Source organism: Candoia aspera, chromosome 5 (assembly GCF_035149785.1).
Source record: "Candoia aspera isolate rCanAsp1 chromosome 5, rCanAsp1.hap2, whole genome shotgun sequence".
Lineage (NCBI taxonomy): Eukaryota > Metazoa > Chordata > Lepidosauria > Squamata > Boidae > Candoia > Candoia aspera.
Window position 1 is genome coordinate 104,851,213 of NC_086157.1, and position 25,716 is coordinate 104,876,928.

The 25,716-nt window shown below is 39.2% G+C and overlaps 1 protein-coding gene across 1 annotated transcript in view; it reads right to left on the reverse strand.

Moving 5' to 3' along the window:
• Window positions 1-25,716, reverse strand: part of DLG2 (discs large MAGUK scaffold protein 2) — an 803,998-nt gene that overhangs the window by 188,646 nt on the left and 589,636 nt on the right. The window contains exons 10-11 of the mRNA XM_063304740.1: window positions 23,921-24,062; window positions 5,117-5,272 (exon numbers count right to left, since the gene is read on the reverse strand). Coding sequence (XP_063160810.1) covers window positions 5,117-5,272; window positions 23,921-24,062 — 298 coding nt within the window. The remainder of the gene's footprint in view (window positions 1-5,116; window positions 5,273-23,920; window positions 24,063-25,716) is intronic.

The following is a 25,716-nucleotide window of genomic DNA, read 5'->3' on the forward strand; positions in this document are numbered from 1 at the left end:
AATGTACCGAGATGGGTGGACTACCAAAGATGTCAATTTATGGAATAGCCATCCATCCATCCATCCATCCATCCATCCATCCATCCATCCATCCATCCATCCATCCATCCATCCATCCATCCATCCATGATTTTTAAAGGAACAAGCTGCAATATTTCAGCTTGCCTTGCTCTCAACTATCATTCTGGCCAAATTTTCCAGCCTGTAAAGCATGTGAGTGGGAAACCACTAGCAGGGCTATAGCCAAGACTGGGCATTTAAAACAACAACAACAAAACAGCCTAGAATAAATGAACAGTAAACCAGTTCCATATTGTTACCCAGAAAACTGGATTTTTCTATATAATGACTAAGAATGGGGCTTTAATGGAAGGACATTTTACTTTCTCCCTTAACTGTAGCAGTGCCCTTGAATTTTCTTTCTTCTCAACTACAGTCGAGCCGCTCATTCAGAGAGGAGGCTCAGTGTCGTAGCTACAAGAGGAAAGGTCATACCACAGATACCCATGTCCCATTATATTGGCTGTGTTTGTATAATACAATGAAACTGCTTGTTGAATGTATTCATTTTCTGAGTTCACATAATACATTGAGCCATAGAATAGCTATATATGTTGGATTTGTACAGCATGCCAAGGATGTACACTCAAAACAATTAAGTTTAACGCTAATCAAAGGCATGTGCAAATGACTTAAACTTACCTGGTTGAGCATGTTGTGTGGACTCTACCATAATGTACCTCTGGGCTGAGTTTACCCAACATGCTAGGCTAAAATGTGGGTGACTCATTTGTAGTTCTATGTATTCTGCAAGCCCAGGCCATGCAGTTAGGGTATGGTTCATGAGTTATGTGAATACAGGCAATTCAATCCAATAAATGGCAGTTATAAAGACTGCAAGTTGGTGTGTTGTGTTCACATGACTTTAAATTACTTTTATGTGATTTCTGTGCTCTGCATGAGGACTGCCCCTGGAATGCATATCTAAGATGGCTTTCTTTTTATAAAGAGGGAACAACAGAGCACAACTATATTGTGCTAAAAGTCAAACTGGATTTTTGGTGGCTACATGGACATGCCCATGTTGATTTCTTGGCAAACATATGGAAGTGGCTTCCCATTGCATTCTTCCGGGATTTTTTTTTAAACTTCCAAGTCTAGCCTAGAGCCCTGAAATTTCCTGATGGTCTCCCATCCAGGTACTAAACAGATCCAAGCCTGCTTAGCTTTTCAAATTCAGCTAAGTTCTACTCTGAACAAAAACATAAGTTGGGAACTCCTAGGACTTTTTAAGATGTCAGAGCCCCAGGAGCAAAATGTTAATTTAAACACTTGTTCTGCTACCACATCTTACTGTATTGTACCTCAATGAATTTTTTTTCTCCTTTTTTTGAGGGCAGGGGTTGTCCATTGAAATCAATAGACAAATAATCAGGAACTCTTGGCTTTATGTTTTAACTGAAGGATTTTTCTGTCTTGGATATAAAATATGTCAGTTGAAGTTGTTTGCCTATCCTTGATTCATCATTTCTTTAAAAAATAGTGGTAGTTATTTCAAGATCTTTAGGTGAAAAAAAAACATGCATTCTGATTAAATGCAAGGTTCCTTTTTCTACTCAAAGAGCAATTATAACTACATCACTGACAGAAAGCCCTGATGAACTAAATGGGGCTTTATCTGAGTATATATAGATGGAATCACATCAAGCCTAGATTTATGGTTCCATGCAGATTAATAGCATGCTGAAACACAGCTACCTGTAAATATTAGAAAGAAACAGATAAAAAACATACAAACAAACAACAGCCACCAGGGGAGAACAGAATACAGAAATAAAAATGACAAATGGGCTAAAAGAAAATTAGTTTGAAATAATGGGTCATAGGGAATTAGATCTCATATTCAAAAACCAAGTTCTACCGAAAATATATGCTAAGGCTTTAATTTCATCCTGGTACACTTCTGGAGATGTGACTCAGACATACACCAGAAAGTGCTGAAGTCCCTTCTGAGATTTAGTTGCTTATTAAACTTCAGCACAGAGGCTAAGCTCAGTATATTTCTTTAAGGCCTGGAAGGGTAGTTTGCGAAATTTGAGAAACCATCATGCCAATTTGAATTAATAAGAACAGCTGTATTAAGGTTACAATCCTATGCAGCATGACTGCACCCACTGTCAATATAATCATCACCTTTCTATAAAGAAAGCTGTGCAAAGTGATTTGGAAAAGTGTAAGACCAAGAAAGTAAGATTGAAAACCAGCCCTCTAAAACAGTGATGTAATGAATGGGATCATAGAGATAGCAGGAGAATTGAAGAGGAAAAGAAGAAGAACCCTATGCTTTATTCAGTGTCAGTGGGAAACTAGTGAACTGCAATAGATCATCAGACAGAAGAAGGGACCCAGTTGAAGATGGTCCATTTCCTACAGCTAACAGTAAGAAACTAATAGCCTTGGGATAAACATTTAGAAAGAAGGGGGGACCAGGGTTCTATCCTTCTCTAAGTAAGCCTATTTCCAGTGTTTTTCTATAATAATATGATTACTCTGCTGGATGTTGTTATTATTATATTTCCATTATTATAGTATCTAATAACTATGATATCAGAAATATGAGATAGCTGTTAATTTAAAATTTCAACACATGGCAACTTTTGAGGGTGCTTTGGGATGCTTCAAAGCTTTCAAGAACCATGGCATGTTCTGTACCCATGCCCCAACCCCCCGTTTTATATATCTATATCATCTATCTCCATCTCCATATCTTGCTATATCTATATATCTCCATATCTATATCTCCATATCTTTATGTCTCACTATCTCTACATCTATACTTAAATCTCTTGCTATCTATATTTATACTGAATCTCCATTATATCTTCTGCTATCTATCTATATCTATCTAATCTTATCTATATGTTTTGATATCTATATCTATAACCATACCTATAACTACCATCTCTCTCTCTTGCTCTCAATGAATTGTACTTCAGTGTTCATATATGTGCAAAGTATATGTCATGATCTGATCTAGTTTTGATTTGAATCTGAATCCCAACTACATCCTGATCAGGCCTTGTTGACTATTGTCTTCTCTGCCTTTAACGACCAAGGCTTCAAATGAAAACCCACCATATACATTTTTATTACCAGTATGATTGTATTCTAGATTCCACATATTTGATTATGGGAAGAGTCACTAATATCCAGGAGAATCCTGAGTCATTTGGGATAAAAGGTAAGAGATTGCAGACCTATTCCATCATTCCCTCCTTAATGGATGTTCTCTATTAAGAAAGAGAAGGAGGAGATGGAAAAACATGGGACAGTGACCAATTAAACACAATGTTTTTAAACTGAATGAGGCAAGCATGGTGCTATGATTAAGAGGTTGGACTAGGGAGTCCTAGATTCAAGTGCACCTTCAGCCTTGGAAACTCAAAGAGGCCAGTTACTATCTCTTAGCCTAACCAACCTCATGAAGTTATTGTTACTAGGAAAAATTGGAAGAGGGAGTGCCACGTTCACCAAAGAGTTCCTGGAAGAAAGATGGGATATAAATGTATCAAACAAACAAATGTCACTGTTCAATAAAAGTCTTCTGGAAGTATGGCTAGAGATCTTGACAGTGATCTACCTCCTTTCTACTTCCTCATAGTAAAAGACATGATGTTTTTTCAAAATTACGTGCCCATTCTCCATGAGTTTTCTGCATTGCCCAGGCCACATACAAACATCCTACACACTGAATCCCACCTCCTATCAACAGTATGATAGATTCCTCTGGGGAGGGACCAAACCAGAAACCTGTCACACTCGATAGGGGAATTAGAGGTCCCATCTCTAATTGCTGGTATCTCCAGCTAAAAGACACAAAGAAGATGGGGAGATCCCACTCTGCCTGGGACCCTGGAAAAAGCATACTGGTTAGAAAGGAAGAAGCTATAAATAGTAGTATGATAAAACTACAAACACAGATAAATGAAAGAATAGTGCAAGCAAATGGAGCACATCAGTGAAAGAAACAACTAACTGCTGAAGAAAATTGCCTTTCTTGCCTGCATCAAAGCAAGTAAAAAGAGTGTCTAAACATTGGTGGCCCTTGCCTGTATGCCAACTTTTGATGGTGATGACAACAGAGGAAGCCCTCTGACAGCTATATTAGCATCAGCATTTGGCAGGTTCTTTGGAAGGAGAGACTTATGGAAGGAGATATTTTTTTAAAAAAACAACTTTATTGCATTTTGAAAGTAAAGATAAAACATGAAACGATAGAAAAAGATTGAAAGAAAACTGAAGAAAAAAGAGGCAAACTAAAAAGGAGATACTTCTTAAGGTATCAGACCTATATTTATATTTATTCAGCATTTCTCTGCTACTTTGTTGGTGAAGTAATAATGATCTAAAGTAATAATGATAAATGCACATAAGAAGATGAACCATTTGTGGAAGAATGAAGGCCTATCAGAATTCTCCCTCCCTCCCCCCATTATCTTTCAGAATTCTCTCTTGTCAGGTTGCCTTGCATCTTTTAGAATGAGTGAAAGAAAATGTCTTCCTTATTGCTCATTTCACCTCCTTCCATCTTTCATTTATAAGCACTAGAACTCAGCACCGAGGAATGATTTTGACCTGAGGGCACAACGCATGTTCTCTTTCTGTCTCAAGGAGAACTTTCATGATATGAGAGATCGTGTTTCTTTGGTGGTCATAAATCAAGAGAGTTGGAAGCCAAGTCTTGGTTCATAACCAAACCACCAAGAGATAGAAGACTGCAGAAGACTTCAGCTTGAATCCACAAAATGCTTAGCAGAAATGAAAAGTTCCTTAAAGTGGAATTGTCAGCACAGAGCTAGATATCCAATTCCATGTAGTGCAGTTCCTTCCCACCCCAAGGGGCTTAGATGCCACCATGGCTACCAGCTCTCCAAACTGAACTTTCTTGATATAAGAGATCATGTTTCTCTGGCGGTCAAAAATCAAGAGAGTTGGAAGCCAAGTCTTGGGGGAGGGAGGCATACCATGTGGTGGAATGTACAGCCTATTTCCTGTGCACTTAAGTGACACCCATGCATTCTTGTATGTGGAAATGAGGAATAAGCACATGCAGTACCTGATGATTTCAGAGTCAGGGAGCAGGCCTATGTGGTAGTGGGGATAGGGAGCTGAAAGGAGGAAGCTTTTGTCACACTCGACAGGGGAATAATGCCTAGGAGAAGGTGGCTTATCACAGAATTTGTTCACAGTGCTGTAAACGGGTTCAGGAGGCCTGGTGATAACAGAGACAAGAAGAAGAGATTAGATGGCTTCAACATGCATACGCCATTGATTGCACAGCTAACTGTACTCTGAGGCATGCAAAGAAGGTTGACAAGAAAAGGGTTAGATACACAGAACTCTTGTGAAGTGACAATAATGCTAGTCACAAAAATTGAGAGCGCAAAACGCACAGTACTGTACACAAGACAGCCAGAGGAAAGGAAACTGGTAACAAAACTGTAGTAGAACATTCAGGTCTTAGCTTGTGAGCCGGGCTGAAGGCTTCCTTCTTACCTTCTGGAACCCAAGAGAAGAAGGTTTATCCCCACCCTGAAATTTCTTTGCTCCACCAGTGCATTTATACTGAAAAGTTAGACACAGAGCTTTAACAGCCAAGGAAGAAAATTAGGAACACACCATGGGGACAACAGTGCATATAGGTGCTCAGTAATCAGAATTTTGAAGGCTCTCAAGTGTACATTTATGGGTGATGCACTCACAAGTTATGGCAAACTGACATATGTGAATCCATTCTCTACAGTGGGTCATAAGGTGTTTTAAGAAGAATAAGGATACATGAGGCCAAACTGGTCCAGAGTTGGCCTGTTACACAGTGGACCAGGTAACTTAGGATAGTCCCGTGTTACAGTTGTAGAGCAATTCTTCTCTAGAAAAAGGAACAGACTAGTGTAGGAACAGAAAATATTTTTAAATTTAAAGTAGTATTTAAAACAGATAAGGTTCAATATGAACAATATAGAATGCCACCTTCTCTTCTGTGGGCAACAGAATTGAAATATTATCATTCAGTAATAGAAGATATTTAAACTATTATTTGATCTTGGTTTTAGAAGGGGCCAAGTTCTAGCATGGTAATGAGAGCATAGTAGCAGATGGTGGCCATAATTTGAGACAGGGTGCGTGATTTCAACCAGAAAGTTACAGATGAAGACCTTGACATCTTCTGTTAAATTTGGGTTACCAGATCTGTGCTGTGAACATCTGGATATCTAGCCCTTCCTATTTCACATCTTCATAAGGCTTCTGGGTGAGGCTGCTGAGTTTGGGATCAAATATCAAATATATACAGATGATACCGAGATGTGTACCTCCACAGCTGGGCAACCAAGTGAACTTTTGAGATCTTGTCTCAGTATCTGGAGGCTATTTGGGTCTAGACAGGGTGGGATAGATTCAAACTCAACCCTAGTGACACTGCTGGCTGTGGGTATTTGGGCTATTCAGAACTGAAAATTTTCCATTCTTTGATTGGGATTTCACATTTAGGACTTGTACACAATCTGGGGGTCTTCCTCGACTTGCAGCTCCTGCTTGAGGAGAAGATAGTAGCTTTGGGGTAGAAAAGCCTTTGCACAGATTCATCTTGTACATGAATTATTTCTGGACTGGGAAGCCCTCCGAACAGTCACTCATGGTTTGGTCACCTCGGATGTGGACTATTGCAATGTGCTGTATATGGGGCTGCCCTTGAAAACCATTCAGAAGCTGCAGCTGGTCCAGAATGCCGGGGCATGGGCAGTTGAACCCTTGCTTGTGAGCTACTCTGGTTACTAGTAGGCTTCCAGTTGCAATTCAAGGTCACATATAAAGCCCTCCATGGCATATGGCTTGGCTATCTGAGGGACCTATCTCCTGTAATGTCTGCCCATCGTATACCATCTAATAGAGTTGGCATACTTTGTATCGATTGAACAGTGTCATCTGATGGGATACAGGAATTGGGTTTTCTCTGCCACAGTGTCTGTCATCTCTCCAGTGATTTGTGTGGCCCCTACCCTGATTTCATTCCAAAGCCCTTAAATCCTGCTCTTCCCCCAGGCTAGGGTGGGTGACAGAATCTTTGTGGGAATTTTTTATGCTAAAGGGGTCTGTTTGTTTTGCTCTTCCTAGATGTTTGTCACTCTTTTTGGTTTTTAATAGTATATCCTGTCCAGAATTGGACAGCCTTATAAACTAGCTAGATAGCTAAAGTTTTCTGTATCTCTTTGCTGCCATCTAGTGGCTATTCCTATTTTCACCATCCAGATGTGCTAACCTTAGTTAAATAGTGATTGGAAAGACTTCTGTCTGAGATCTCCTGCAAATCAGAGTAGGCAATAGTATTCTAGATGGAGGAAGGAGAATATTATCATAAGGCAGTGTCATATATTCATACCACTCAAGAGAAATATAAACAAAAAGTTAATGGAATCATTGACAGTTATTCATAAATTCTAGAAATAGTCTAGACAGTGACATCACAGTTCTAGATTGGGAGTTTCCATCTTTCATAGTTACATTTTAGAATTAAGGTATTAAGGAATACACATTCTATGGCCTGATAGTTTAAGAGTATTATTTTCGCTCTGTTCATGTCAACCATTTGAACAGCTGTTGAGCATCTTCCTTCAGTGCTAAACACCATGTGCAAAGAATAAATACAGTCCCATGGAAACTGAAACAAGCAGGCTGGGCTGCATGTTGGACCTTGGTAGTATAATGTGGCAGCTGATCCAGCACTCTGAAGTCTTAAAGAATCATTGCACCAAGTCACCGTTTACAGTTAGAGTTTCCTCCTGCCGGCAACTGATGGGCTGTGCAGTCTCCTTGTTTTTCAGAAAATTCAGGCAAACAATGCACATCTACAGAGGACCTATGTTCAGACAACCCATCTTTATGGGCTGGTTTTTCCTCTACTTTTATTGGGTAATATGATAAACTGAGCAATCAAATGATATAGTGTGCCTAATGGTGAAAGAACAGAGGCCTTATTTCTGGAGAACAACGTATTAAAAGCAAAATAACCTTCTATGACATCAAGAAAAAAACAACACTGATTCTTAATCCAGACCAGATATCACCAAGATGCTTTTGGTCTATTTAAAACTTCTTTTTCAGAGAAGCCTTAAATTACATGGAAGCAAGCCACAAAATCTCAGCAAAGGAAGGATGGAAGGAATTCTGTCCTTTATTTTCCAAGGTTCAAAGCATTTTTGAAAATACAGGATTGGGAACAAACAACAAGGCTGACTTTCCCAAGAGAATTTGGATGGGAAGTGCCAAGCACCTTTGATCTAATGCAGTAAGTTGCATTTTAATTTTTCAAGTATTTTTATATTTTATGGAGCCTAAACTGTGTCTATCAGAGGAAACACTTGGTAATCTTCTTCAGAATATACACGCTGGGACTAACTGCAGTAGGCTTATCTTTTCAATAGTCTGCAGTACTTATCATCAAAGGACAGATGTACAAGTTCATTTTAGTCTGTCAGGCAGCCATTCATTCTATTTTGTTTAACCTCTTTAACTTTTGTTGAGAACAACTGTGACAAATCATGTTAAAGCATGTAATATGACTTTTTAAGGATTTTACTGTTGTCTTGTCATCAGCATCATCAGCGTTTTTGTTATTCAACTTTCTCCAACCTAATGCCCTCTTTTTTTTTTGCATACTAAACACATCCTTTGTGAATTTTAGTTAAATTGTGTTCAAAATATTTACAGGTCACCAGGTTGGGGAAAGCTGACGGCGCTTTCTCCCACTTGACCCAAGATATATTTGTCTAGAATTGCAGCTTCAGTCAGGATGGTTGTTTGTAAGTAATGATATCGGATTGGGCAATTGTAGATGATGGGGAATTTCCTAACCATGCCCCTGAATTGACCTAGAGTTTTGTTTTTTAAGAAAAGGTAGAGAGGTCCTTGAGTTAAGCTCAGCTGCTTGGGACTACATGGATACTTCCATCCTGATTATTGGCATTTATTGCAACACAAGCTCTACCCCTTTTGTACATGTGTTGTGCCATCGCATGCATATACATGTGGCAGAGTTTGCATTGTGATGCTGGTTTTGTCACTGGTGACAGTGTCAGGGTCTGTGGATGCTACTGGTGGTCTCTCATCCCATAACTAACCAAGCCTGGCCCTGCTTTGATTCTTAGTTCAGACCAGATTACCCAAGTCCTTCTACTTGCTCAGATGATTTTCAATTTACATAGACTTTATTTTAGGGTATACACCATTGGAATATACAAAAAGATGCAGTACATCTAAATATGTTTAGACATTATACTCTAATGGATTTGATCATTATGGTTTTATGTTATAGTAGAAAAGCAGAGTGCTGCTTAGCTGACTTCATTAAAACCCCCAGTCTGACTATTCCTGACCATTCCTGATACAGCACAGTTAGCAACACAGTCAATGTCTTCAATAGTGCTGACTAGATCTTATGAACTGTTAACTAGACACTGATGTGCAGGGTGTGTGCATCAAAAAAGTCAAGATGGCAGTCACAACCATGGAATAAAAACCATTTCCCTGAATGTTAAAAAGGACGGGGGCTTCTACCATGTCGTCGTGACTCCTATCTTGACTTTTTGACCTCTACATTGATGCCCCTGTGATCAGACTATGTTTGCATGACACCCTAAGCTAAAAAACTCAGTTAATTACCTGTATCTGCCATTGCATCCCCCATTACACATGGATCTTTAACCAAGCTTTGTCTGGATCCAAAATAGCTCCCATTTTGGGTTTCCAGAAACTATATCTTGTACCTAAGATCTCTTGCACATTAGCTTCCTGTTTTCAGCCTCCCCAAATAGTGGTTGTTTCATATTTGGACAGCTCACTAAGCCACAAAATTTGGTCAACAAGCTGTAAAACAGCGGAAGGATTTGTAAAATAGTGGCTGTAAGATAGCTGAAGGCCCAAATTTATTAACTGAGCATTTTAGCTTACTGTAATATATTGTGCAAAGATAGAGTTGTGTAGTCTGAAAACTTTCTGAGGAAAATAGGTTGAATCCAGACATCTTCTGGATCATTTATAATACCAATTTCAAACATAAAAAACTGGTGAGCAAGACTATCATGAAAAAGAGGGTAAATCCATCCAAAATCTTCTCTAGAAGATCTAAGATCTAGATCCAAAGTCTAGGAATAGATTTTTTCTATATGAAGCAAAGGCTTATCTTGCAAATGACACAGAATATTTTCATAACCCTTTAGGAAAAGATGGCAGTTTGGCATTTTTTTACTTTTTCAAATTCATGAGATAATTAAAAGCATTTTTTTCTTCTGAGCAGAAAGAATACTGCAATTTCTTTTTGAATTCTGCAGCAAAAGAGAAGGCACACAATTTCTAATCTTGACATTGGAGCCTGAGATCATGGCATTATCCAGATCCATCTTCCCCAGTGAATTGTATAAGATGAGACACAAGTAGAAAGTCAAAGCAAAATATTTGACCAGAATATTTTTGGAATGGAAACAGCAGGAACCAAAGCCCATATCTTTGCTAGATCACAGTACTGAATGGCAGAACTGTAGATAATATTGCATGCTTTTGAAAAGATGGTTAATGCAAAGGGATGAGCAGGAGTTATACCAGGGTTTCTCAATCAGCATTCTGTGGAATTCTAGGGTTCTGCAAGAGGTCACTAGGGGTTCCCTGGGAGATCACAATTTATTTAAAAAAATATTTCAAATTTGGGCAACTTTACATTAAAGAGGTAAGTTTCATTCTTTATTTTTAGTTTAAGAACACTGTTAGTGCATATATACAGGGCCACGCATGAAGCAAATAGAATAATTTTGTAACTTCTGGCCTATGTTTGAGCCTGAATGTGCAGGGGTTCCCCAAGGCCTGAAAAATATTTCAAGGGTTCCTCCAGGGTCAAAAGGTTGAGAAAGGCTGAGTTATACTGTAGGCAAGGCAACAAAAATTAGGGAATTCTAGGCAATCCTATGCTTTGGTTACAGTTTTCTCAAAAGAGAAAACCCAAAAGAGAACTGCTAAAAGAAATTTTGCAGATGGAACACCACTACATGGTGAAATTAAAGGAAGTTTATATAAAGATCAGAACCAGGGTGGCTGATTGAAAAGGACTCATGAACTTTTTTATTAGGCAGCACTACCTCTTCAGATGAATTTGAAGATGTGCAGGGAACCAAATAAAAAGGCATTAAGGAAAACATGAAAAAGAAAAAGAAAGAAAAAAAGAAAGGATAAGCATTCTTTCATGAGCGACTCATATTATTTTATCCACAACCAAAGCACTTTCAAAGACCATACAGCTGCTCAATTTATTTATTTTATTGTGATTAACACAAATACAAAGCATTTGTTACATTTTATGATTAAAGAAATTACATAACAAATGCAACCCCCATCCCTGCCCCCCAGCATCTGGGAATGTCCTTCCCTTTCAGTTTGTACACAGTTGTCTTTTAAAGCCAAACATTTAACTTTACATTCTCAAGCACATCCTGAGACAAAATTTCACATTATTTCATACAAAGTTGTCCACACCAGCTGATTGGTCAACACAAATGCAAATGAACTTTCTGGCTGCTTGGTGTATTTTTTGCTACATATTTACAGTAATTTGACCACCCTATCTCAAGGCTTGGTTTGAAATTATTCTACCTTCCACAGACTGGACTTTTAAGAGCACATTTGAATGAGCAACTCCAGATCAAGTACACCCCCAAAATATTTCAATTTATGTATAGGCTAAGAGCTGCCATGAAGTGATTATAAAAATATAAACAAGTATGAGAGTTCACATGTTTAAGGACTAAAAATGAGTCTAAATGGCTTGCAGTAGTGCAGGAAGTAGCATAAAAGAAAAATAAATGAAACAATATAATTAAGGATCAGCAAAGGGAACTCCAATATTTCTTTTGAAAAGATCTTTCTTTGCACCAAAAATAACCGTCATCCATTAAAGTTTCATACACTGGTTTGAATCTAATTGAGATGTACAAGTACCATGGATTTCAATGAGTTTGTCCTTAGCATGAATAAAATTGGATCCAACCCATTCTGATTACAAAATTTGACCAGAAATATTATCAAAATACTGTAGCCATTCAAGAACTTGGCAAAACTAAGAGTTTTAGAAGCAGGCAAATGAGCTAAATATGTAGTTTATTATAATTTTTTGTTAAGAGTAAAATGATAGACTTAACGATGCCATTTTACAATAGGATTCTCCCTCCCCTCCCCCGTTGGTTTTCCTATTTATCTATTTAATGAATTAATCTCATTTTATTGATTTTCCACAATTGCACTTAGGTCTAAGCTTTTTATCTCTCTTTCTTGTTCCCTTCCACTTATATTAGTTTTTTATAAAAAAAAATTTGTTCACAAGTTGTGCTGTGAAGTTAGTTTTGCTTCTCTTCTAATTTTCAGGACACGAGGTGGTATTTAATCTGTCGTTTTTACTTGGGATTTTATTTTGCTCTAGCAAAGTTCTTTCAAGTAGATCATCTCTGAAGCAAGATCCTGAAGATCTTGGAATGTTACCCCCAGCCCACAGATAGAGAAACCCAAAGAGACACATGCACACAGGAAGAGGCACCAAATTTTCTTTAACACAAAATTAAAACAAACTTTACCAATTCTCCACTTGGACATTTTTGCCAGTTTTAAGATACTAACAAATAAAAGTGTGTTTGCACTGACATACTGCGAACATGAAATGAAAGGAGACCATCACAACATGTAAAAATGGTAGAAAACCAAAACAGCAGTGGTACATAAAACCGTCTCTGATGCAGAACAGGATCAAATTGAAAGAAGGTCCAAAAGCAATTAATGCATCTGACAGGTAAGGAAAGGGTTTGCCTCTGAATTACCAAACGGTAGGCAATATTAACGGGAGGTTAATACCCTTCTTGTGGATTCCCAAAAGAATGTGGTTTGCCCATTGCAAAAAAATACATTGCTGGAATACACTAGTCCTTCATCTGATCAAGGGATCTCATACTGTTAATGAAAGAAAGATGTTGGGCAAAATATCTCCCCCACAATTGGGATAATTTGGCAAGCACCACAGAGAAGTCTTGGTGGTGGTGACCACTTACTGAAAGTACCCAGAGAAAGTCTAAATAAAATGTTTAAGCATCTGGGTAGGTTTAAGTTTGAGGCAGTGTTCCCTCAAACATCTGCTTGGGTAGTGATAAAAGTTTTAACTAATAACTAATGAAACTCAGGGCAACAAACCAAGAGATTAAATTGGAGCATCCAACTGATTCATGCTGGAAGGACGAGTTAAAGTCTGGAATTTTTGGTACAAGAGTAGAAAACTCTGTCTGTTGTGGATAAGCTATCTATACAGCCTTGAATTAGGCCATGGCTTGCTTTAACCATGATTTGTTGAATAGACCACAGTGGAATGGTTCAAGCCAAAAACCAGGATTATAAAGGCCAGGTTCACCCATGTGAAAAATCCAATCCAAATAATCTGTGTTATAGGTTAGAATAATGTGTGAGCCCAGACTATATTTCAGTAGAGGAGGCAACCTGGAACAGTGTATATTAAATTGCTGCTAACAAATATCAGAGAAAATAGCCATTTATATATTCACAACCAATCTAGATAGTTTGTCAACATCTGAAGTGCTCATATATTCTTCAGTCCTCATTTAGACCAATCCAGGATACTAATTACCATTACTTTAACTGGCTTTGTGATGGTTTTGGTAGATTCTAGATAGTTTGTCAATTTGGTAGATTCTAGATAGTTTGTCAACATCTGAAGTGCTCATATATTCTTCAGTCCTCATTTAGACCATCCAGAATACTAATTACCATTACTTTAACTGGCTTTGTGATGGTTTGGGTAGATTCTGCTCCAGGTTCTCCACTGTAAGCTGCCTTAAGGTCCTTGTGATGGAAATGTGGAGTAATAATATTAGCAGTAGTAACAATAAATATAATATTAATAATAATGCTACCATGCCTGGGCTGCAAAAAACTAAATGACCACCAGAGGGCAGCAGGACAGAGTTAAAGATTTCTCCATCTCATTGCTGCCATCTAATTGCAGTCCACATATAGTAGTTCTAAATAATGACAACGATAACAACAACAATAATAATAAATCTTCAGGATATCATCATGCTCAGATCATTGTACAGAGAATAAAAGGAAAGCATTAAGGAAACAAATGCGGTACAGAAAAAAAGTAGTTCTGATTGTGGCTTTACCACTGAGAAACTAAACCAGGGAAGCTTTTACTCAAACAACCTACCGATGCACTAGTTCTGAAATTCTCATTCTTCATGGCTGAAATCTGCATTTGCCTTTTTCTCTTCCCACCTATTTTATTTGATTATTTTTTTGCTGCCTCAAAACCCCATCCAGCATTTGCAAGACACTATGGCTCAATGACCTCAACTAATCAATATTCACTCCAAAGATCTGACATTACACAGGATTCAACCTTTGCACTGGGGCTCCTTTGGGGAAGCAAAGCATCCAGTCATATTATACAGTTTATGCAAAACAAGCAAGCAGCTGGCTGCTCTTGGTAAAGAAACAATTCCCAGGGTTTTCCACTTGAGGATACTTTTCATGTTTTCATTTGCTCTTTACCTTGCCATAACATCACCATATCCGAGTTGGAAGGAATTATATAATCAGGGATGTATCCCATGGGAAAATATATTGCTTCTAGAGTTTTTTTTTTTAAGAATCTTCAACACTGAGCCATAGCTTGGTCACGGAATGCATCCTTAACCTGCTAAGACTGTAGATCTGATTCTTCAGAGATCCTTTTCTATGGTTGCTACGGAGGTCCTTCAAGCCCATCCCAGCCCTCATGTTCATTATCAGCAATGTATGGGCACACCTCAGAATGAACATTCAATCTAACATGGTCCACATCTTCTGTCATTCACTGAAGCCCTGCATGAATGGAGTATAAGTCCCAGATAAAATCTATTTTCCTGTAGATGTTAATGGCCTGGAGATCATTAACAGATTTATTTATGTGTTTGTTTGTTATATGGCTGCTCATCTCACAACAGGAAGTTTCCATTATTACTGGCTATTACTTTGAATAATTCCACAAGGCTTCTGAGAACCCTCAGGTTTAAACCTTCAAAACAACCTAATAGGGCAGACTTCTTAAGTCTCAGTGCCTTTTGGATATGTAAGTTCAGCTTACAGACTTCTCAGAAATGGCAAAGTTAGTTGGAATTCTGGGAACTGAAGTCCACACATCTGGAGGGCATTCAGGCTGGGAAAGATTGGAAGTTGAACTTGGCCTCTAGAATGTTGTTTTTATATTCCTATTATCAAAGTTCAGAAACAAAGTTCTTAGCCCTAAACTATAATCTGTTGTAACAACAATGGGCTACAAACTCAAAAGCACCCCTCTTTCTGCAGAACATGGTTTCCAAATTTGTTAAAAATATTGCTTCTCCACAATGTTCTCTACAATATTCAGTCTCAGAAACAATGACTGGTTCCACACATCATGCTAAGCTATAATGTGGCTATTTGGTTTAGCTTTTTGGATGGTTAGTAAACTTAAGCATATGATTTAGCACAACATGTGAACCCATCCAATTGTGGCTTATTCAATAAAGCAATTCATAACTAAGGATGTGTGAATTTAGCAAAATGCTTAAGTGCTCCTGAGAAGCTAGGCTTTTAAATCCTGTTTAAGCCACACTTTGCTACCTCAGACATTAACTGTGAACAAGCCTGGACCTTTCCTTTCTATCCAGGTGAAAGAAAGGAGAGGGGAAAAAAGGGAATTCACTATTCATTGCAGCAATTTATTTGCAAAAACTGGATAGGGACATCATATGTAATCTTTGGGTACCTCATCCATTACCCCTGTTACGTCTTCCAATCTCAGTTAAAGACAAAAAAAGGCAAACATTTGAATTAGCAAGGAACAATCCAGGTCTCATTCTAACTATAATCAAATTCATTTTACAGAACAGTGATTCCCAGTTTTCTCAATAAAATTAGTGTCTTTTTCCCTCAGCTCCAGTTGCACCATGATTAGACTATGGCTTTTATGGAAGAATAATTAAAATCAAAACATATCTCCAGGCTGTTGATGGCTGATAAACCAGGTGACAATTCATAGTACATTTCTTGCTACTTCCTGATTTCTATTCATGCATCATCTCATTTGGAATCATTATTTGCTTTAATTAAAATAAAACTATGGCAATAATATAATCACAGTAGAAGAGACAACAGATCTAAGGAGGGCTACCTGCAGAACTACGGTATGTTCTAGTTTCCAACACAATACCATGTTGCATACAGTGCAGTTTTGAATGAAACATATTCTTCAAAACCACACAAAAAGGAGTTTGGAAGAAGGTATAGCAATAGGATTTAGGTTATTAAAAGAAAGTTCATCCTAGACAATATGCAAATATTTTGAATTCTTGGAATTTCCATTGAAATGATTGGAAAATCTTTCTGACCACAGCAGTCATCAAAGCAAGTTGGAGCTGGCTCTAAAGCAAGGTTTCTCAACCAGGGTTCTGTGGTACCCTTGGGTTCCACAGGAGGTCACTAGGGGTTCCCTGGGAGATCATGATTTATTAAAAAAAATTATTTCAAATTCGGGCAACTTCACACTAAAGAGTTAAGTTTAATTCCTTATTTTTAATTTAAGGACACAGTTAATAAATAAATACAGACCTACCCATGAAACGAATATGACAATTTTGTAATGTCTGGCCTATATTTGAGCCTGAATGTGCAGGGGTTCCCTGACACCTGAACAATATTTCAAGGGGTCTTCCAGGGTCAAAAGGTTGAGAAAGGCTGCTCTAAAGTATTGCCAAGCTGGGGAAAACTAATATTGTGTCTTATCTAGAAGATCCCAACTCAAATATTACTCATTGGATGTATATGGATTAGTAATTTTTTTCCTCAAGGGCTTCAGGTTATTGTGAAGATGAAGTAAAAGCAGAACTATGAGTACCATCATGTCTTTTGGTTCCAGAAGTATGGACCCTACATTTTTTATCCTTCTGACCGCTAAGGGTGCTAGGGTGGAGATAACAAACAAGGAACTCCCTCTTTTTGCTTTCTCCTGATTGGAAGATGGCTAGTCTTTGCAGGCCTGCAACTAGGCTGTGTCACCCAGGGCAAACATGGATTCTGCACCCATTTTAGCGCCCCCCCCCCAGCATGGCACCTGGGGCACATGTCCCGGTTGCCCCCCCCCCCCAGTTGTGGCCCTGAGTCTTTGTCTTGATTCCCACAGGAAGAATAGAGCTATTTTTGCTTTCTTCTCCTTCCATCCACCATACAAACTTCCTATTGGAACATGTGTTTTCCTTTATAAATTTTATTTGTTCTTTTGGACCTTAAGTCTCTGTCTGTTAACAGCTTTGGTTCTGCTTATAAAATGAAGCCTGGCCTACTATGGACCCAGTGAATGAAGTGGAAGGGATGTGCAAGTATTTGGATATGAAGAAGGAAAGTAGTTCAGGACCAGTGTGGGTGTCCCTGCTGTATCTGTTAGTGTCACTAACTGTAAAGACACTGCAGCTTTTTCTGGTGTCTCACAGTAGCTACACAACCCTAGGAAAGCTCATGCTTTTCCTGGAAATACTCAGCTTCTATAAAAGACCAGGAAAATATGGAGCACCCTCACTGGGCTCAAAGTAACTTTCCCAGTTTGGATAGGAATATTGCATGCCTCTAGTTATCTCAACAGTTTCGTACAGCAGGGTTTTCTCAATCCTGGCAAGTTTAAGATGTGTGGACTTCAACTCCCAGAATTCCACAGCCAGCATTCCACAGTCCACACATCTTAAATTTGCCAAGGTTGAGAAACACTGCCATAGAGAAAGGTAAAGATCTACTCAAAAGAGATACAGGATCACTCACTGAAACTTCTGTTAGCAGATACCCACCTGGATGGTGGATGATATTACTACACTATTTAGTTTCAGTATTGTATGATTTTGTTGTAACTCAGTATAGGTGTAGCCTGTTGGGCCCCCAAATCCTTCCCCATTGCACAGAGCAATGCCTGGGTCTGCAAACTGGTGGCCCTCTGGAAGTCTGGAAACGCAATCAGTGCTTATTGCCTTCAAACAGGGCTACTAAAACAACCCAGTCCCAGACTGAGATGGGAAAGCTAAACACAGAAGTTGGGATAATAAGGGGTGTCTGATACCAAGTAAACAGTGGGGACCAAGGGCTTATTTCACTGCCTGATTCACGTGATGAGAGCTTCGGCATCCTTGATAACATCAGCTGAAGAAAAGTCCCTCCTTTTTACTGAGTCAGTCATTGTGGCCAGATAATTCTAGCTGCCTTTTGCTTCTGCACCCTACATATATTCAGGCTGGCTCCCTTGATCATTTAGGACTCCCTCCCCACCCCTCCAAAAAGGATTATGCAATTTAAAAGCAAAACAAAACATACAATCTTGTGATTTGCCAGCGTTGAGCTGATACCTAAAAATTGCATTACAACACACAATCAAAATATTGAGCAATGAATCATTAACATTCAACATGAGAATGAGTGAAGAAGCAATAGTTCAGAAGTACAATCAAAATATTGCGGGAATAATAAATAGACGACCCCATCCACAACCCCTCCTAATCGGCTCTAAGTGGTGCATTAGGGCTGAACTGCAAAAAATGCATATAGTTTGGTTTACACTGCAGGATTTGTTCGTCCTGCTATAGATTCCTAAAACAAGAACAGCTGAAGCATGATAGCACAGCCTTGATGGTTGGCCAATGTACAGAATTCTGTATATCATTGTTTGATGACATCACCATTCAGAATGGTGTAATGATTCTTCAGTAATGACCATGCTTCTCTCTGTTTTCCTCTGTTCTTCTCCTTTTTTTTTTTAAATGCACAGAGACGCATAACTGCAGCAAACAGGAAGGGTGGGACCAAGATCATGTACCCCACAGTTCAGAAATGTGCCTTTTGTATTTGTTCATCCAGCTCAAAATTTTCTGCTCTTTCCTATGTCTAAGGAAAGCACCTTTAGCAATGACTTTTTAAAAAGGGAAATGCAGAGAATTGAATTTATGGCCTTCAGCTCAGGTATCTCCACATGTCACCCAGACCTGAACATTTTAAAATTAGCTTCTGTCATCAGCAAAAATGCTGGATTGGACAGACCTTCAAGCCAATCAAGCCAGCTTAGATTTGCCTATATGGAAACAAATCAGCTTTTCTTTTTTTTAGTAAAAATATACAAATACGGATATGCGATATTATCTGACTGTAACATCAGAAGGCATTAGGAAGATCTGAAAAACAAAATACATAATTTATGGACAGCCCATTCCAACTTGCTGCATATTCAGATCCTTTTTTGAAAGTGGCATTTACTCAAAGGCGTTCCAAACCATTCCACTTTTCTCCCCAATGCACAATGAGTTCTCACCAAAGCTTTACATTGTTTCACATGTTTCATTTACAGGTTACAAACTCATTACACAAGTAATCAAACTCTCAGTACAATTCGGCATAGCATCAAGACAGCTGCAAAGAGTAAAGGTTTAAGATGAGCCTTTAAAAAAAAATAAAAGAATGAAAGAAAAATCAACAGCCATGAAGGCAACCAAGGCTGACTTTCTAGCTTTTCAATCTAACCACTGGCACATGCTGCCTTCTGTTTTGTATTTTGCAAACTGAGCAACAGGAAAATAATTGCGCTGAATAAATAGCACTACATTTAAGCAGGTTCCCACAAATCTTGTGTCTGAGCACTTTAAAGACACTCTAAAAGAAGGCATAAATTCTTCTCCCTTTCCAGCAGGTAGAAGTGAACAAAAAAGAATACAAGAGTTGGTTTTTTTTGTTTGTTTGATTCAATGATTGGATTTCTTGCACTCATGAAATTCCCCTATTGGATGGCAGCTATCCCTGCTCCAGTGGGACACACCTACCAAGGGAAGTCATATCTGCAAAGAGAGAGAGAAGTCACTAGGGCCAGATCCACAACAGCACTCAAATGTGGAGTGTCTTGCTCAAATGCACCCAAATGAGGACGCTTTTCACTTCTTACAGGTTAAGCACATCCATGAGATCAGTGTCTCTCAACCTTGGCTACTTTAAGACGTGTGGACTTCAACTCCCAGAAGCAAGGCTGGCTGAGGAATTCTGGGAGTTGAAGTCCACACATCTTAAAGTGGCCAAGGTTGAGAAACACTGCACTAGATGCTTGGGGGGCAAACACAGGTCTAGGAACCTGGGCTGTCCAGCACTCTCTGGCAACTAACCATTACTTGTTCTAGGTCCTTGAAGAAATGCTCAGCTCATCCTCTAGCTAGTAGATTTGTTTCTGCCAATTTGCCACAAATGAAATTGTTCTGGATGGGAACATGGGGGGAGGAGGAGGAGGGAGGGAAGATGAATACTATTCGTGAAAATGGCCATTTTAAAGGGCATGTTTGCCATTTTTTTCTATAGGGCCATAGCATGACTTAATGGCCAGGACAAAGCAGGTGGCTGAAAACATCTGATTGTTAGGTGCCATCAAGGTCAACGTTCCCATCATTTCTGCTGACCCTGGCGATGGGGACACTCACAGCTCATCCTTCTGCTCCAAGATGCCAGATTAATGCAAGCCATTTTGCTACCTAAGATGAAAGCCAACAACCCTCTTATTCCACTGACTGAATGCAGCAGGCAGTTGAACTGGAACATGTTCACGACTCACCTGAAGGAAACAGGCTAAGTTGGGGCAGACTGTGGTGGGATTTATACACCTTCCCTACAGTAGAAGAAAATGGCTAACAGAAACTCTCCCAATGGCTTCTATGTACCATCCATCATCTTCCACTTAAGGGAACTGCATAATAATACAGCCAGCCTTGACACTTCCGTGATGAAATGGCTGGGGTGTATATAGCTTTCCAGGAAGAAGTATCAGGTGGGAGATTTTAAAACTTTTCTTTCCTATTGTTCTTTTTCTGCAACTATATGTCCTCAAGGCACCCCTGACCCATTTCAAACAGAGAAAAAGCGTATTTATATTTTAGCAAGTGATGCAGGAATAAAACACTCATCATCTGTCGCTTCCTCTGATCACTCTTTTGGTTGCACAGAAATTATAATCCAGGTTCCCAGGTGATCTGTGTTTGCTTCCAGCTATCTAGCTCCATCCTAAATATGAAACATTTGTTTGCAAACATCTGCTAAACCAGAACAGGCAAACTCATTAAAGAGCCATGATTAGCTGAAGCTTTCTGCTGAGTGTTTAAAGCACAGGGTTGTCTTCATAATAGGCAAGCATCTGATGCCATTCTAGGGAAGCAGATTTGTATCAATACATTTGGCACTTGATTTTCTCCCATCCACCTCACTCAGTTAGCTTCTTGTCTCTAACAGGTTAATGGATACAAATTTATGTGATACATATTCTAGAATGAGTCACATCAAGAGAGATTTGTTGGAAGAAATAAAAGCATTCTTTGGATAAAAATGGCATTTATCTAATTCCACCCTGTCATTGTGCACTGACTGTCCATCAGTAGAATCTCTCAAATATTTTTTTCCCCTAGGGAACTATAATATGGTAAGTTTACTTAGAATTTCTCTTACAGATCCTGAGGCCTACCTTTTTAAATAAAGTCTAGAAGGTACAACTTCTCTGCAGCAGTTTTAAGAACATGCAAGCAGACTTATTAATTCTGTTGAAAACTTTTGCAACAGATCTGGATATGAATGTGAACAATTGCATCCTCCATCCAATTGTAGCACAGACAAACCAGCAGAAATGAAATTAACAAGACTTTGGCAGTTTCCTCCTTCCCTTGAGCAGGGAGCCAGTCTCCAAATTGCCAGATTACTGGGTTGATTTGGTTTTTATCTTTTCTCCTCCATGTTTTGCCTGGAGATTTGTGTGGCTGCAGCATGAAAACCTACAGCAGTTTGAGAAGGCTGTGGATTTTCACTCCTTGTTATGAGCATTTCACTGTCTAAAGTACTTCTGAAAGTTTGGAAAGTGAAAATGGCAGCAGGGTAGACTTGCCTTAACTGTGCCCCAAGTCCACCATAAAGAAAGACTTTTAAAATGATAGCCATTTTAATATTTTCAGCAGAAATATCAAAGGCTCTTGTAGCACCTTAAGCCCTACCATGTGGAGTTTATGTGGAATAAACATATTCTGCTTTATCTCCAGGGCTTGTCAAATACCCAAAGTATCCTCAACATACTAATGTCACTTAAAATTAGTGCACAGGAAAAGAATATGCACAAATTGAGGAGGAAGCGGCATAGCCTACTCCAGGGTTTCTCAACTAGGCTTCCTAGCAGTTCCCTGGAGGGTACTAGCAGTTCCTTGGGAGATCACAATTTATTTGAAAAATTATTTCAAATTTGGGGAATTTCACATTAAAGAGGTAAGTTTCATTTTTTATTTTTAGTTTCAGAACACTGTTAATGCATATATACAGCCTACACATGAAACGAATATAATGATTTTGTAACTCCTGGCCTATATTTGAGCCTGAATGTGCCGGGGTTCCCCGAGGCCTGCGAAATATTTCTAGGGTTCCTCTGGGGTCAAAAAGTTGAGAAAGGCTGGTCTACACACTACTACAAATCCAAACAATTAAGATTTCCTGTCATGAGTACTGATGGTGAGCAGGAGGGGGGCCCTATCCAGGGGGGAAAATGCATGCGTAGTTTACAGACTTTGAGCTGTCATTCAAAGAAACCCAGAACAGACCTGCCTTGAGTTTTGGGGTTTACCTGTCTGGGTTTTCCCACGCTTCTTCAGTTTGGTAGGATTTTCTGTCTACAATAGCAGTAATTAAACACTAGAGACTTCTTCCTCGTCTCGGCGTGGTCCTTGCTTAGTCAGGACATTTACATGCCGATTAAATCAAAACAATCAGGGTTTCCATGTCTGTTGAATCAAAACAATCAGGGTTTCCATCTCTATTTAGTTCTATTTCATTTTGCATTTCTGGTTAGGCCCAAGAGCATCTGAAAAAGGATTGCATAATATACCCAGACCTCTACTTCATTTTCTAAATAGGGAAGTATTTTTTCTGCTACTTCAGCAACAGAGGAAAGGGAATTCTTTTTCCAATCTACCCTCGAGTGTTCACTGCAGTCACATATGAAGACCAAAGAATCTGTGAGATCTGCCAGTAGCAGCATTGTGGGAGGGAAAATGCTGCCTCACAGGTCCAAAACTGAGGGGAAATCGTAAGGATAGGGCAAACAGAAATGCAAATGATCTATTGCTAAGTTAAGGGTAACAAGGGACAAATGAGGTATCACAATTATTATGTAAGGCAGAATGCAGTGGGCAGACAAACAGCAAAGGGGATCAAATGTGATGTTTCTAGATGATCAGACAGAGAGAAAGAAGAAGAACAGAGTGAAAGTCTGACCTTTTGGACAGGATGAGGAAAAATCTATGATCAAGAGAAAGAGTGACGCAAAGGAGTTCCTCCTGGTTATTGCCATTCCAAATGTTAGCCCCTCTCCAGTTCGGTTCACTTTTCTAACCGTTCATTCAATTCCTGAGAGCAGAATCCCTCTTCCAAGGTTCAAAGAAGCGCACGTCCTCCTTATTACCTTAAGAGACAGCTAGATGGATGACAACAGGATGTCTCGTTCCTGTATAATATGATCATTCTAATGCTTAGAAACCAGTGATTCTCAACCTTGGCAATTTTGAGATGCGTGGACTTCAACTCCCAGAATTCCCCAGCCAGCATAGCATAGCTGGCTGGGGAATTCTGGGAGCTGAAATCTACACATCTCAAAATTCCCAAGGTTGAGAAACACTGTTATACACTGTTGATGCCCTAATCACAGCATTAAAGTCATGTTCCTGGAAGCCAGTAATCAATCAAAGGCATTCGATAAAGATGAATGTCTGACCTGGTATAGTCATCCTCCACTAGCATGTGCTTTGGGATAGGCGAATATCTCCCAGGTGAGATGGGGGCCAAAGACGTCTTGTATTCTAAAGTGCCATTGTTGACTGAAGACAGCATATGGTTTTCCAAGGGTGGGGAATAAGCTAGAGGTTAGAGAACAAATGCAAATATATTTACCATTCAATTTAATGCTGAACAGTCTCACCTATCACAGCAGATTCAAGGCGCTTCTCTATTGTTTTGCAAATATGGACGCATGGAAAGGATTTTAGGAAGTTTACAGGCTCAATGCTGGGGGCTTAAGCAACTGCCATTTACCGTTTACAGGTAGACCTCACTTAACAACCACAATTGGGACCATAATTTTGGTTGCTAAGTGAAGCAGTTATTAAGCGACTCTGACCCCATTTTATGACCTTTTCTACAGTGGTCAATAAGCAAATTACTGTGGGTGTTAAGCTAAGCACATGGTCGTTAAGTGGATCACATAGTTCCCCATTGATTTTGCTTGCCAGAAGCTGGCAGGAAGGTAAAAAATGACAATCATGTGACCATGGGACACTGCAACGGTCATCAATGCAAACCGGTTGCCAGGCCCCCAAACCATGATCACGTGACTGCAGGGATGCTGCAATGGTCATAAATGTGAGGACCGGTCATAAGTCATTTTTTTCAGCACTGTCATAAGTCCGAACCATCACTAAACAAATGGTTGTTAAGCGAGGACTACCTGTCCACTCTTCAAACCTTTAAACAGGGCTCAAATGTTTGGCTCCACCCACTCTGAGGGGCCTCTAGGACCATAAAAGAGATGTTGGTAAGTCATGTATATCCCCTGGGCCACCTTTTTTCAACTTTTCTGGGTTCTTGGCCCCCTTTGGAAAATGCCAGTCTGTGGTCCACATCGTACTTTGTCATTCCAATGGTTAAAAATGAATCTTTCATTTTCACTGAAATAAAATGATTTTTTCTTCTTCTTAGCTAATGTGTTCATCTAGCCATCACCACAGCAGTTCTCCCCTCTTATTTGCTGATCACACTTCACTTGGCTACTGAATAATTTTACAGGTTCACGCTATACACTGAATTGTAAGCTAAATTGTCAAGATTAACACTAACCATGCTGACTATGTGGGGCAAAAGCAAGCTCATATCACGTGAGTGTAGCCAAATGATTCTACCCACTGCTGTTTTCAAAGTCATTATTGATAGGCTTGGCACATGTTCCTGAAAGAGGGAAAGGCAGAATGATCTCCCATAGCAGTTCATCTGGTTTTCACACTTGCTATAGAGGAAGAAAAAGCTGGCCTTCTGTAACCAGCATGGAAACCAAGAAAAACTAACCCCTTTCACTTTTATTTGCTAACCCACACAGCAGAAGGGAATTTCTCTTTATTAGCCTTCTAGGATTTTGCTGGTTGAAACAATGACTAGGATTTTGTTGGCTTCCCTGTCTGCCTTGAAGGCCCAGGTTACTAGCTGCCTAGCTATTTACTAATACACCAATTGCTTTTATAAATATTTTTTTACAAAACTGAATTAAAAGTATCTCTTGGGAAGTCCCAGTGCCAGAAGGGAAGGCAATGCCATTACTCTGGTTATAAATATATAACAAATCCTTATAGGCACTGTTTCCCCAACTATTATTGTGACTATTCTGATTTTTGGCACAATCTGAGTGGTGCTGGACCTTGGCTAGATTAACCTCCCTCCGTCCCGAAGAATTATGGTTTCAATCAAATAGCTTCCTATCTCCCCTCTCCCCATACATTCCTCACTCAATATGCTTCAGGAAAT